At 44.8% G+C, this 15,929-nt stretch overlaps 1 protein-coding gene across 2 annotated transcripts in view; it reads left to right on the forward strand.

Moving 5' to 3' along the window:
- Positions 1 to 15,929, forward strand: part of LOC106589947 (cAMP and cAMP-inhibited cGMP 3',5'-cyclic phosphodiesterase 10A) — a 192,117-nt gene that overhangs the window by 33,339 nt on the left and 142,849 nt on the right. For both annotated transcript variants that reach the window (XM_045710196.1, XM_045710197.1), the window contains exon 2: positions 4,074 to 4,208. In XM_045710196.1, coding sequence (XP_045566152.1) covers positions 4,074 to 4,208 — 135 coding nt within the window. The remainder of the gene's footprint in view (positions 1 to 4,073; positions 4,209 to 15,929) is intronic.

The raw sequence follows: 15,929 nt of genomic DNA on the forward strand, positions 1-15,929 counted from the left end.
TTAAACACATTTGAAATAAAGTTGGATTTAATTTGGATATATTTGAGACTCGACTTCGGCAACCCAAACTACAGTAGACATCCTCCTTTTTTTCCTAGTGTCATGTAAGAAACGTATGCATCAATAGTGCAGAAACACTCTCTAAATACATGGCTCTGACCCAAACTAGACATCTTCCTTCTTCTCTGTGAGTGACAGAAACCTTCCTGTCAGGTCCTCTATGTTGTGACGTTACCATAGAGATCAAAAGAGGTCTCATCTTTGTATCTGTGCCTTTATGGCGACTGTGACATTTTGGTGACGCTCTTATCCAGAGCGACTTACAGGAGTAATTAGGGTTAAGTGCCTTGCTCAAGGGCACATCGACTGAGCCTCGTCAGCTCAGGGATTCAAACCAGCAACCTTTCGGTTACTGGCCTTTCGCTCTAACCACTAGGCTACCTGCTCTAACCACTAGTCTACCTGTCTCTAACCACTAGGCTACCTGCTCTAACCACTAGGCTACCTGCCTCGAACCACTAGGCTACCTGCTCTAACCACTAGGCTACCTGCTCTAACCACTAGGCTACCTGCCTCGAACCACTAGGCTACCTGCTCTAACCACTAGGCTACCTGCTCTAACCACTAGGCTACCTGCCTCGAACCACTAGGCTACCTGCCTCTAACCACTAGGCTACCTGCTCTAACCACTAGGCTACCTGCCTCTAACCACTAGGCTACCTGCTCTAACCACTAGGCTACCTGCTCTAACCACTAGGCTACCTGTCTCTAACCACTAGGCTACCTGTCTCTAACCACTAGGCTACCTGCTCTAACCACTAGGCTACCTGCCTCTAACCACTAGGCTACCTGCTCTAACCACTAGGATACCTACCTCTAACCACTAGGCTACCTGCTCTAACCACTAGGCTACCTGTCTCTAACCACTAGGCTACCTGCTCTAACCACTAGGCTACCTGTCTCTAACCACTAGGCTACCTGTTTCTAACCACTAGTCTACCTGTCTCTAACCACTAGGCTACCTGCTCTAACCACTAGGCTACCTGTCTCTAATCACTAGGCTACCCGCTCTAACCACTAGTCTACCTGTGTCTAACCACTAGGCTACCTGCTCTAACCACTAGTCTACCTGTCTCTAACCACTAGGCTACCTGCTCTAACCACTAGGCTACCTGCCTCTAACCACTAGGCTACCTGCTCTAACCACTAGGATACCTACCTCTAACCACTAGGCTACCTGCTCTAACCACTAGGCTACCTGTCTCTAATCACTAGGCTACCTGCTCTAACCACTAGGCTACCTGCCTCTAACCACTAGGCTACCTGCTCTAACCACTAGGCTACCTGTCTCTAACCACTAGGCTACCTGTCTCTAACCACTAGGCTACCTGCCTCTAACCACTAGGCTACCTGCTCTAACCACTAGACTACCTGTCTCTAACCACTAGGCTACCTGCTCTAACCACTAGGCTACCTGTCTCTAACCACTAGGCTACCTGTCTCTAACCACTAGGCTACCTGCTCTAACCACTAGGCAACCTGTCTCTAACCACTAGGATACCTGCTCTAACCACTCGGCTACCTGTCTCTAACCACTGGGCTACCTGCTCTAACCACTAGGCTACCTGCTCTAACCACTAGGCTACCTGCTCTAACCACTAGGCTACCTGCTCTAACCACTAGGCTACCTGCCTCTAACCACTAGGCTACCTGCTCTAACCACTAGGCTACCTGCTCTAACCACTAGGATACCTGCTCTAACCACTAGGCTACCTGCCTCTAACCACTAGACTACCTGCTCTAACCACTAGGCTACCTGTCTCTAACCACTAGGCTACCTGTCTCTAACCACTAGGCTACCTGCTCTAACCACTAGGCTACCTGTCTCTAACCACTAGGCTACCTGTCTCTAACCACTAGGCTACCTGCTCTAACCACTAGGCTACCTGCTCTAACCACTAGGCTACCTGTCTCTAACCACCAGGCTACCTGTCTCTAACCACTAGGATACCTGCTCTAACCACTAGGCTACCTGTCTCTAACCACTGGGCTACCTGCTCTAACCACTAGGCTACCTGCTCTAACCACTAGGCTACCTGCCTCTAACCACTAGGCTACCTGCTCTAACCACTAGGATACCTGCTCTAACCACTAGGCTACCTGCCTCTAACCACTAGGCTACCTGCTCTAACCACTAGGATACCTGCTCTAACCACTAGGCTACCTGCCGCAACATCCATGTTAAAGTAGTTAATTTTCTTCTTATTTTGTGTTTGAAAAAAGTGTAAAGTTAATATTGGTGATTTACCACCATTTGGGTTGCTGGAGTCCTGAATCAAATCTTGTCTCATTCATTTATTGTGGCAACTAGATGGCTTTAAGCCATTTACAAACCATCAAATAAAATCACATTTGATTGATCACATACACATATTTAGCAGATGTTATTGCGGATGTAGTGAAATGCTTGTGTTTCTAGCTCCAACAGTGCAGTAATATCTTAACAATTCAAGTATATCACCCAAGTTGAGGAAGAAGAAAATGCTCTGGTCATTGGCTGATCACTCCCAACCCACAGGAATCCCGGCCCAGTTGACTACTTTAAAATGGTGGAAACCCTCAATGACAATATCCATGTAAAAATGGGTTATATCTAAGTGTGAGTCCTATAACTATCTCTATGGATGTCACACATCCAGTCCCCTCCAATGACAAGGGAAGAATGTGTGGCATGGGCATAGAACACAGTCAGCATTTATTTGTTCTGTCTACAAAACGGGTGGTGTCAAAACAGGTAGTGTAAAACCGGGTGGTGTACAGAACACAGGTGTTAAAAAAAATATGGGTGGTGTCAAAACAGGTAGTGTAAAACCGGGTGGTGTGCAGAGCATGGGTGGTTAAAAAAACGGGTGGTAGCAAAACAGGTAGTGTAAAACCGGGTGGTGTCAAAATGGGTGGGTTATTCAGAGAACTTGGCGCAGAATAGCTAGTCTCAATACTTACAAAACACACGCACACACACACACACACACACACACACACACACACACACACACACACACACACACACACACACACAATCACACACACACACACACACACACACACACACACACACACACACACACACACACACACACACACACACACACACACACACACACACACAGAGAGAGAGAGGACAGTACAGACAGTCAGTGATGGTTCAGTGATGTCCTGGCAAATGGTTGTTCTCCCCGTCGTCCCCGACAACGCACATAATAAACAGCAGCTCCCGACAGAGCTCTCAACAACCTAATTACCCATTAAGCAACACTCCAGTCCTCTTCCCCTCTAACAGCCTCTGTTGGGCCTCCTCTCCCCGGAGACGCAGCGGGCACTACCTCCCACTGCCTCTGTTGGGCCTCCTCTCCCCGAGGAGACGCAGCGGGCACTACCTTCCACTGCCTTGGTCACCACCATCCCAGAGGACAAAAAAGCTGGTTGTCATGACGTCATGATATTAATCAGCGATGTCACCCGGGACGTTGTGTTATGTGTTTACATGAAGCTATATCTCTCTCTCTCTCTCTCTCTCGGGCAAACAACTGAAATCATCCTCTTTTTCTGCCATAAGATAGATGAATTAAATATACAATGAATTAATAAATGAAAGAGGTAATATATAATACATTATTGAATGAGTGATTTAACAAATTAATGATGTAATGAATGAATGAAATATATAGTGAATGAAATATGTAATGAATTGTTGATGTAATGAATGAATGAAATATATAATGAATGAAATATATAATGAATGAAATATGTAATGAATGATTGATGTAATGAATGAATGAATTATATAGTGAATTAAATAGGTAATGAATGATTGATGTAATGAATGAATGAAATATATAGTAAATGAAGTAAGTAATGATTGAATGATGTAGTGAATGAATTAAATATATAATGAATTATTGATGTAATGAATGATTGATGTAATGAATGAATGAAATGTATAATGAATGAATGATGTAATGAATGAATGAAAGAGCTAATGTCCTCCACTGTGTTTTGTGTTTGTTGTGCAGGTCTGACGGATGACCAAGTGAAGGCGTATCTCTCCCTTCACCCTCAGATGCTGGATGAGTTTGTATCGGAGAGCGTGAGTTCAGAGACTCTGGACAGATGGCACAAGAGGAAGAGCAGCGGTAGTCTGCCTGCAGGTAACCCACACACGATATACCCTGTTACATCTGCCTCTATTGAGCACCGGATAGTTTAGAAAGTGCTTATGAAGACTTAATGAATGCTCTATAAAGCCTTTATTAGAGCTGCAGGTGAACACCACTCTTACACATCCCGTCTCCACGGAGGACAACCACCGTTGTTTAGAAGTGATTTGCATTTAGCAGATGTTTTTATTTTTACAAAAAAAATGGTAATACATTTTACGTACTGGTGGCCCCAGGAATTGAACCCACAACCCTGGTGTTACAAGCGCCCTGCTCCACCAGCTGAGCCTTACAGGACCAGGGAACAAGCACCGTTCCTATCTTACTCTCACCGTCACCATCTGAATGGAGCTATCCATTGCTAGCGTAGGATAACCTCGTTGGGTACAAAGTTCATTGTTCTGTTTGGATGTGAGGCATTGTAGTTATTGTAGTTATTTAGCAGATTGTCTTATGCAGAGTGACTTACAGTTAGTGCATTCATTCTAAGGTAGGTAGACGAGACAACCACATTTCCACCGCCATTTCAATGCATTCATTTATTCAGCCTCGTGTGTTTCTACTTTAATCACGTCTGTGATAGACAGAATACTAGACAGAAAGAAAGGAAGACAGAGAAAGAGGAGAGAGAGAAAGGGAGAGACAGGAGAGAGAGAAAGGGAGAGACAGAGAAAGAGGAGAGAAAGGGAGAGACAGGAGAAAGAGGAGAGAGAGAGACAGGAGAAAGAGGAGAGAAAGGGAAAGACAGGAGGAGAGAGAGAAAGAGAGAGAGAGAGAAAGAGAGAGAGAGAAAGGGAGAGAGAGGAGAGAGAGAAACAGAGAAAGGGAGAGAGAGAAAGGGGAGAGAGAGAAAGGGAGAGACAGAAAGGGAGAGAGAGAGAAAGAAGAGAGACAGAGAAAGAAGAGAGACAGAGAAAGGGAGAGACAGAAAGGGAGAGAGAGAAAGGGAGAGAGAGAAAGGGAGAGACAGAGAAAGAGGAGAGACAGAGAAAGGGAGAGAGAGAAAGGGAGAAAGAGGAGAGAAAGGGAGAGACAGGAGAGAGAAGAGAGCGAGAAAGGGAAGGAGAGAGAGAAAAGGAGAGAAAGAGAGAGAGAGAGAAAGGGGAGAGAGAGAAAGGGAGAGAGAGGAGAGAGAGAGAAACAGAGAAAGGGAGAGAGAGAAAGGGGAGAGACAGGGAAAGGGAGAGAGAGAGAGAGAGAGAGAGAGAGAGAGAGAGAGAGAGAGAGAGAGAGAGAGAGAGAGAGAGAGAGAGAGAGAGAGAGAGAGAGAGAGAGAGTGATCGACAGGATTAATTAAAAGAGAGAGAGAAGGAGAGGGTCTGCCGGGTCTCTATGGGTCATTAGACGTGTTCGGAACGTCGCTGCCCCACACACACACATATACACACACACATATACACACACACTGAGAGAGAGAGAGAGAGCGGCTTGCCTCACAGACCAAGCACATCCATCAATGGCCCACAGGCCTGGCTGGCCCTCCGCCCAGCTCTCCTACTGACGTCAGAAACAACCTCCTGGGACCAGCGCCGGCCTGAATGGGGGCAGGCTGTGTGTTTGTGTGTGTGTGGTGTGTGTGCAGGCGTGTGTGTGTGTGTGTGTGTTAGGGAAGGGGTAGGAGAGCTGGTAGATTTGTCGCATTTAGGAGCGGTTTTCTATTTTTCTACATGAGGGCTACAGTCTAGAGTCATGTTGCCAGCCATGCGGATAGAGCAGAGCAGGGTAGAGCAGGGTAGGGCAGAGTAGAGCAGGGTAGAGCAGGGTAGAGCGTAGCAGGGTAGAGCAGAGCAGGGTAGAGCAGAGCAGGGTAGAGCAGGATAGAGCAGGGTAGGGCAGAGCAGGGTAGAGCAGGATAGAGCAGGGTAGAGCAGAGCAGGGTAGAGCAGAGCAGGGTAGAGCAGGATAGAGCAGGGTAGAGCAGAGCAGGGTAGGGCAGAGCAGGGTAGAGCAGGGTAGAGCAGAGCACGGTAGCGCAGAGCAGGGTAGAGCAGAGTAGAGCAGGGTAGAGTAGGATATAGCAGGGTAGGGTGGAGCAGAGCACGGTAGAGCAGGGTAGAGCAGGGTAGGGTTGGGTTGAGCAGAGCAGGGCAGAATAGAGCAGGGTATAGCAGGGTAGGGCTGGGTTGAGCAGAGCAGGGCAGGATAGAGCAGGGTATAGCAGGGTAGAGAAGAGCTGGATAGAGCAGGGTACAGCGGGATAGCGCAGGGTAGAGCGGGATAGAGCAGGGTAGGGTGGGATAGAGAAGGGTAGAGCAGGATAGAGCAGAGCAGGGTAGAGCAGGGTAGAGCAGAGCAGGGTAGCGTGGGGTAGAGCAGGGTAGAGCAGAGCAGGGTAGAGCAGGGTAGAGCAGGGAAGACCAGAGCAGGGTAGGGTGGGGTAGAGCAGGGTAGAGCAGAGCAGGGTAGAGAAGGGTAGAGCAGGGAAGACCAGAGCAGGGTGGGGTAAGGTGAGGTGGGTTAGGGTAGTGTATGGTAGGGAGGGACAGTATAGGGTGGAACAGGATAGGGTAAAATAAGGTAGGGTAGAATCATGTAAGGTTGGGTAGGGTAGGATAATGTAAAATAAGGTTTGGTAGGATAAGGTTTGATAGGGTAGGATAAGGTCAAATAAGGTTATAAGGTTTTGTAGGGTAGGATAAGGTTTGGTAGGGTAGGATACGGTAAAATAAGGTTGGGTAGGGTAGGATAAGGCTGGGTAGGATAGGATAAGGTAAAATAAGGTTGGTAGGATAAGGTTGGATACGGTAGAACCAGGTTTGGTAAGGTAGGATAAGGTTGGGTAGGGTAGAATAGGGTAAAATAAGGTTGGGTAGGATAAGGTTTGATAGGGTAGAACTGGGTTGGGTAGGGTGGATAAGGTTGGGTAGGGAAGGGTAAGGTAAAATAAGGTTGGGTAGGATAAGGTAGGATAGGGTAGAACCAGGTTGGGTAGGTTGGATAAGGTTGGGTAGGGTAGGGTAAGGTAGCATAAGGTAAAATAATGTAGGGTAGGAAAAGGTAGGGTAGGGTTAGGTAAAATAAGGTAGGGTAGGATAAGGTTGGGTAGGGTAGGGTAGGGTCGCATAAGGTAAAATAAGGTAGGGTGAGGTAGGGTAACATAAGGTACATATTTAAGTGTTGTTGAACGGGGTATGGTAGTAGGTGCCAGGCATGCTGGTTTGTGACAAGAAGTGAAACGCTGCTGGGTTTTTCACACTCAACAGTTTCCTGTGTGCATAAAGAATGGCCCACAAACCCAAAGGACATCCAGACAACTTGACACAACTGTGGGGAAGCATTGGAGTCAACATGGGCCAGCATCCCTGTGGAACGCTTTCAACACCTTGGAGAGTCCATTCCCTGACGAATTGAGACTGTTCTGAGGGCAAAAGGAAGGGAGGGGAAACTCTCAATGTTAGGAAGGTGTTCATAAAGTTTTGTTAGCTCAGTGTAGACATTAAACCCAGAACTGGTCACTTCTTAATTTCATTGCCTGTTAGAGCACTAATCACCCGTTAGATAGAAACAGGGTTGTTTGTCTCTGCATATCACCCGTTAGATAGAAACAGGGTTGTTTGTCTCTGCATATCACCCGTTAGATAGAAACAGGGTTGTTTGTCTCTGCATATCACCCGTTAGATAGAAACAGGGTTGTTTGTCTCTGCATATCACCCGTTAGATAGAAACAGGGTTGTTTGTCTCTGCATATCACCCGTTAGATAGAAACAGGGTTGTTTGTCTCTGCATATCACCCGTTAGATAGAAACAGGGTTGTTTGTCTCTGCATATCACCCGTTAGATAGAAACAGGGTTGTTTGTCTCTGCATATCACCCGTTAGATAGAAACAGGGTTGTTTGTCTCTGCATATCACCCGTTAGATAGAAACAGGGTTGTTTGTCTCTGCATATCACCCGTTAGATAGAAACAGGGTTGTTTGTCTCTGCATATCACCCGTTAGATAGAAACAGGGTTGTTTGTCTCTGCATATCACCCGTTAGATAGAAACAGGGTTGTTTGTCTCTGCATATCACCCGTTAGATAGAAACAGGGTTGTTTGTCTCTGCATATCACCCGTTAGATAGAAACAGGGTTGTTTGTCTCTGCATATCACCCGTTAGATAGAAACAGGGTTGTTTGTCTCTGCATATCACCCGTTAGATAGAAACAGGGTTGTTTGTCTCTGCATATCACCCGTTAGATAGAAACAGGGTTGTTTGTCTCTGCATATCACCCGTTAGATAGAAACAGGGTTGTTTGTCTCTGCATATCACCCGTTAGATAGAAACAGGGTTGTTTGTCTCTGCATATCACCCGTTAGATGGAAACAGGGTTGTTTGTCTCTGCATATCACCCGTTAGATAGAAACAGGGTTGTTTGTCTCTGCATATCACCCGTTAGATAGAAACTGGGTTGTTTGTCTCTGCATATCACCCGTTAGTTAGAAACTGGGTTGTTTGTCTCTGCATATCACCCGTTAGTTAGAAACGGGGTTGTTTGTCTCTGCATATCACCCGTTAGTTAGAAACGGGGTTGTTTGTCTCTGCATATCACCCGTTAGATAGAAACGGGGTTGTTTGTCTCTGCATATCACCCGTTAGATAGAAACGGGGTTGTTTGTCTCTGCATATCACCCGTTAGATAGAAACGGGGTTGTTTGTCTCTGCATATCACCCGTTAGATAGAAACGGGGTTGTTTGTCTCTGCATATCACCCGTTAGTTAGAAACGGGGTTGTTTGTCTCTGCATATCACCCGTTAGATAGAAACGGGGTTGTTTGTCTCTGCATATCACCCGTTAGATAGAAACGGGGTTGTTTGTCTCTGCATATCACCCGTTAGATAGAAACGGGGTTGTTTGTCTCTGCATATCACCCGTTAGATAGAAACAGGGTTGTTTGTCTCTGCATATCACCCGTTAGATAGAAACAGGGTTGTTTGTCTCTGCATATCACCCGTTAGATAGAAACAGGGTTGTTTGTCTCTGCATATCACCCGTTAGATAGAAACAGGGTTGTTTGTCTCTGCATATCACCCGTTAGATAGAAACAGGGTTGTTTGTCTCTGCATATCACCCGTTAGATAGAAACAGGGTTGTTTGTCTCTGCATATCACCCGTTAGATAGAAACAGGGTTGTTTGTCTCTGCATATCACCCGTTAGATAGAAACAGGGTTGTTTGTCTCTGCATATCACCCGTTAGATAGAAACAGGGTTGTTTGTCTCTGCATATCACCCGTTAGATAGAAACAGGGTTGTTTGTCTCTGCATATCACCCGTTAGTTAGAAACTGGGTTGTTTGTCTCTGCCTATCACCCGTTAGTTAGAAACAGGGTTGTTTGTCTCTGCATATCACCCGTTAGTTAGAAACAGGGTTGTTTGTCTCTGCATATCACCCGTTAGATAGAAACAGGGTTGTTTGTCTCTGCATATCACCCGTTAGATAGAAACAGGGTTGTTTGTCTCTGCATATCACCCGTTAGATAGAAACAGGGTTGTTTGTCTCTGCATATCACCCGTTAGATAGAAACTGGGTTGTTTGTCTCTGCATATCACCCGTTAGATAGAAACAGGGTTGTTTGTCTCTGCATATCACCCGTTAGATAGAAACAGGGTTGTTTGTCTCTGCATATCACCCGTTAGATAGAAACAGGGTTGTTTGTCTCTGCATATCACCCGTTAGATAGAAACAGGGTTGTTTGTCTCTGCATATCACCCGTTAGATAGAAACAGGGTTGTTTGTCTCTGCATATCACCCGTTAGATAGAAACAGGGTTGTTTGTCTCTGCATATCACCCGTTAGATAGAAACAGGGTTGTTTGTCTCTGCATATCACCCGTTAGATAGAAACAGGGTTGTTTGTCTCTGCATATCACCCGTTAGATAGAAACAGGGTTGTTTGTCTCTGCATATCACCCGTTAGATAGAAACAGGGTTGTTTGTCTCTGCATATCACCCGTTAGTTAGAAACAGGGTTGTTTGTCTCTGCATATCACCCGTTAGTTAGAAACAGGGTTGTTTGTCTCTGCATATCACCCGTTAGTTAGAAACAGGGTTGTTTGTCTCTGCATATCACCCGTTAGATAGAAACAGGGTTGTTTGTCTCTGCATATCACCCGTTAGATAGAAACAGGGTTGTTTGTCTCTGCATATCACCCGTTAGATAGAAACAGGGTTGTTTGTCTCTGCATATCACCCGTTAGATAGAAACAGGGTTGTTTGTCTCTGCATATCACCCGTTAGATAGAAACAGGGTTGTTTGTCTCTGCATATCACCCGTTAGATAGAAACTGGGTTGTTTGTCTCTGCATATCACCCGTTAGATAGAAACAGGGTTGTTTGTCTCTGCATATCACCCGTTAGATAGAAACAGGGTTGTTTGTCTCTGCATATCACCCGTTAGATAGAAACAGGGTTGTTTGTCTCTGCATATCACCCGTTAGATAGAAACAGGGTTGTTTGTCTCTGCATATCACCCGTTAGTTAGAAACTGGGTTGTTTGTCTCTGCATATCACCCGTTAGATAGAAACAGGGTTGTTTGTCTCTGCATATCACCCGTTAGATAGAAACAGGGTTGTTTGTCTCTGCATATCACCCGTTAGATAGAAACAGGGTTGTTTGTCTCTGCATATCACCCGTTAGATAGAAACAGGGTTGTTTGTCTCTGCATATCACCCGTTAGATAGAAACAGGGTTGTTTGTCTCTGCATATCACCCGTTAGATAGAAACAGGGTTGTTTGTCTCTGCATATCACCCGTTAGATAGAAACAGGGTTGTTTGTCTCTGCATATCACCCGTTAGATAGAAACAGGGTTGTTTGTCTCTGCATATCACCCGTTAGATAGAAACAGGGTTGTTTGTCTCTGCATATCACCCGTTAGATAGAAACAGGGTTGTTTGTCTCTGCATATCACCCGTTAGATAGAAACAGGGTTGTTTGTCTCTGCATATCACCCGTTAGATAGAAACAGGGTTGTTTGTCTCTGCATATCACCCGTTAGATAGAAACAGGGTTGTTTGTCTCTGCATATCACCCGTTAGATGGAAACAGGGTTGTTTGTCTCTGCATATCACCCGTTAGATAGAAACAGGGTTGTTTGTCTCTGCATATCACCCGTTAGTTAGAAACTGGGTTGTTTGTCTCTGCATATCACCCGTTAGTTAGAAACAGGGTTGTTTGTCTCTGCATATCACCCGTTAGTTAGAAACAGGGTTGTTTGTCTCTGCATATCACCCGTTAGATAGAAACAGGGTTGTTTGTCTCTGCATATCACCCGTTAGATAGAAACGGGGTTGTTTGTCTCTGCATATCACCCGTTAGATAGAAACGGGGTTGTTTGTCTCTGCATATCACCCGTTAGATAGAAACGGGGTTGTTTGTCTCTGCATATCACCCGTTAGTTGGAAACGGGGTTGTTTGTCTCTGCATATCACCCGTTAGATAGAAACGGGGTTGTTTGTCTCTGCATATCACCCGTTAGATAGAAACGGGGTTGTTTGTCTCTGCATATCACCCGTTAGATAGAAACGGGGTTGTTTGTCTCTGCATATCACCCGTTAGATAGAAACAGGGTTGTTTGTCTCTGCATATCACCCGTTAGATAGAAACAGGGTTGTTTGTCTCTGCATATCACCCGTTAGATAGAAACAGGGTTGTTTGTCTCTGCATATCACCCGTTAGATAGAAACAGGGTTGTTTGTCTCTGCATATCACCCGTTAGATAGAAACAGGGTTGTTTGTCTCTGCATATCACCCGTTAGATAGAAACAGGGTTCTTTGTCTCTGCATATCACCCGTTAGATAGAAACAGGGTTGTTTGTCTCTGCATATCACCCGTTAGATAGAAACAGGGTTGTTTGTCTCTGCATATCACCCGTTAGATAGAAACAGGGTTGTTTGTCTCTGCATATCACCCGTTAGATAGAAACAGGGTTGTTTGTCTCTGCATATCACCCGTTAGTTAGAAACTGGGTTGTTTGTCTCTGCCTATCACCCGTTAGTTAGAAACAGGGTTGTTTGTCTCTGCATATCACCCGTTAGTTAGAAACAGGGTTGTTTGTCTCTGCATATCACCCGTTAGATAGAAACAGGGTTGTTTGTCTCTGCATATCACCCGTTAGATAGAAACAGGGTTGTTTGTCTCTGCATATCACCCGTTAGATAGAAACAGGGTTGTTTGTCTCTGCATATCACCCGTTAGATAGAAACTGGGTTGTTTGTCTCTGCATATCACCCGTTAGATAGAAACAGGGTTGTTTGTCTCTGCATATCACCCGTTAGATAGAAACAGGGTTGTTTGTCTCTGCATATCACCCGTTAGATAGAAACAGGGTTGTTTGTCTCTGCATATCACCCGTTAGATAGAAACAGGGTTGTTTGTCTCTGCATATCACCCGTTAGATAGAAACAGGGTTGTTTGTCTCTGCATATCACCCGTTAGATAGAAACAGGGTTGTTTGTCTCTGCATATCACCCGTTAGATAGAAACAGGGTTGTTTGTCTCTGCATATCACCCGTTAGATAGAAACAGGGTTGTTTGTCTCTGCATATCACCCGTTAGATAGAAACAGGGTTGTTTGTCTCTGCATATCACCCGTTAGATAGAAACAGGGTTGTTTGTCTCTGCATATCACCCGTTAGTTAGAAACTGGGTTGTTTGTCTCTGCATATCACCCGTTAGTTAGAAACAGGGTTGTTTGTCTCTGCATATCACCCGTTAGTTAGAAACAGGGTTGTTTGTCTCTGCATATCACCCGTTAGATAGAAACAGGGTTGTTTGTCTCTGCATATCACCCGTTAGATAGAAACAGGGTTGTTTGTCTCTTCATATCACCCGTTAGATAGAAACAGGGTTGTTTGTCTCTGCATATCACCCGTTAGATAGAAACAGGGTTGTTTGTCTCTGCATATCACCCGTTAGTTAGAAACAGGGTTGTTTGTCTCTGCATATCACCCGTTAGATAGAAACAGGGTTGTTTGTCTCTGCATATCACCCGTTAGATAGAAACTGGGTTGTTTGTCTCTGCATATCACCCGTTAGATAGAAACAGGGTTGTTTGTCTCTGCATATCACCCGTTAGATAGAAACAGGGTTGTTTGTCTCTGCATATCACCCGTTAGATAGAAACAGGGTTGTTTGTCTCTGCATATCACCCGTTAGATAGAAACAGGGTTGTTTGTCTCTGCATATCACCCGTTAGTTAGAAACTGGGTTGTTTGTCTCTGCATATCACCCGTTAGATAGAAACAGGGTTGTTTGTCTCTGCATATCACCCGTTAGTTAGAAACAGGGTTGTTTGTCTCTGCATATCACCCGTTAGATAGAAACAGGGTTGTTTGTCTCTGCATATCACCCGTTAGATAGAAACAGGGTTGTTTGTCTCTGCATATCACCCGTTAGATAGAAACAGGGTTGTTTGTCTCTGCATATCACCCGTTAGATAGAAACAGGGTTGTTTGTCTCTGCATATCACCCGTTAGATAGAAACAGGGTTGTTTGTCTCTGCATATCACCCGTTAGTTAGAAACTGGGTTGTTTGTCTCTGCATATCACCCGTTAGTTAGAAACAGGGTTGTTTGTCTCTGCATATCACCCGTTAGTTAGAAACAGGGTTGTTTGTCTCTGCATATCACCCGTTAGATAGAAACAGGGTTGTTTGTCTCTGCATATCACCCGTTAGATAGAAACAGGGTTGTTTGTCTCTGCATATCACCCGTTAGATAGAAACAGGGTTGTTTGTCTCTGCATATCACCCGTTAGATAGAAACAGGGTTGTTTGTCTCTGCATATCACCCGTTAGTTAGAAACAGGGTTGTTTGTCTCTGCATATCACCCGTTAGATAGAAACAGGGTTGTTTGTCTCTGCATATCACCCGTTAGATAGAAACTGGGTTGTTTGTCTCTGCATATCACCCGTTAGATAGAAACAGGGTTGTTTGTCTCTGCATATCACCCGTTAGATAGAAACAGGGTTGTTTGTCTCTGCATATCACCCGTTAGATAGAAACAGGGTTGTTTGTCTCTGCATATCACCCGTTAGATAGAAACAGGGTTGTTTGTCTCTGCATATCACCCGTTAGTTAGAAACTGGGTTGTTTGTCTCTGCATATCACCCGTTAGATAGAAACAGGGTTGTTTGTCTCTGCATATCACCCGTTAGATAGAAACAGGGTTGTTTGTCTCTGCATATCACCCGTTAGATAGAAACAGGGTTGTTTGTCTCTGCATATCACCCGTTAGATAGAAACAGGGTTGTTTGTCTCTGCATATCACCCGTTAGTTAGAAACAGGGTTGTTTGTCTCTGCATATCACCCGTTAGATAGAAACAGGGTTGTTTGTCTCTGCATATCACCCGTTAGATAGAAACTGGGTTGTTTGTCTCTGCATATCACCCGTTAGATAGAAACAGGGTTGTTTGTCTCTGCATATCACCCGTTAGATAGAAACAGGGTTGTTTGTCTCTGCATATCACCCGTTAGATAGAAACAGGGTTGTTTGTCTCTGCATATCACCCGTTAGATAGAAACAGGGTTGTTTGTCTCTGCATATCACCCGTTAGATAGAAACAGGGTTGTTTGTCTCTGCATATCACCCGTTAGATAGAAACAGGGTTGTTTGTCTCTGCATATCACCCGTTAGATAGAAACAGGGTTGTTTGTCTCTGCATATCACCCGTTAGTTAGAAACTGGGTTGTTTGTCTCTGCATATCACCCGTTAGTTAGAAACAGGGTTGTTTGTCTCTGCATATCACCCGTTAGTTAGAAACAGGGTTGTTTGTCTCTGCATATCACCCGTTAGATAGAAACAGGGTTGTTTGTCTCTGCATATCACCCGTTAGATAGAAACAGGGTTGTTTGTCTCTTCATATCACCCGTTAGATAGAAACAGGGTTGTTTGTCTCTGCATATCACCCGTTAGATAGAAACAGGGTTGTTTGTCTCTGCATATCACCCGTTAGTTAGAAACAGGGTTGTTTGTCTCTGCATATCACCCGTTAGATAGAAACAGGGTTGTTTGTCTCTGCATATCACCCGTTAGATAGAAACTGGGTTGTTTGTCTCTGCATATCACCCGTTAGATAGAAACAGGGTTGTTTGTCTCTGCATATCACCCGTTAGATAGAAACAGGGTTGTTTGTCTCTGCATATCACCCGTTAGATAGAAACAGGGTTGTTTGTCTCTGCATATCACCCGTTAGATAGAAACAGGGTTGTTTGTCTCTGCATATCACCCGTTAGTTAGAAACTGGGTTGTTTGTCTCTGCATATCACCCGTTAGATAGAAACAGGGTTGTTTGTCTCTGCATATCACCCGTTAGTTAGAAACAGGGTTGTTTGTCTCTGCATATCACCCGTTAGATAGAAACAGGGTTGTTTGTCTCTGCATATCACCCGTTAGATAGAAACAGGGTTGTTTGTCTCTGCATATCACCCGTTAGATAGAAACAGGGTTGTTTGTCTCTGCATATCACCCGTTAGATAGAAACAGGGTTGTTTGTCTCTGCATATCACCCGTTAGATAGAAACAGGGTTGTTTGTCTCTGCATATCACCCGTTAGTTAGAAACTGGGTTGTTTGTCTCTGCATATCACCCGTTAGATAGAAACAGGGTTGTTTGTCTCTGCATATCACCCGTTAGTTAGAAACAGGGTTGTTTGTCTCTGCATATCACCCGTTAGATAGAAACAGGGTTGTTTGTCTCTGCATATCACCCGTTAGATAGAAACAGGGTT

This window comes from Salmo salar, chromosome ssa28, assembly GCF_905237065.1.
Source record: "Salmo salar chromosome ssa28, Ssal_v3.1, whole genome shotgun sequence".
NCBI classification, from domain to species: Eukaryota; Metazoa; Chordata; class Actinopteri; order Salmoniformes; family Salmonidae; genus Salmo; species Salmo salar.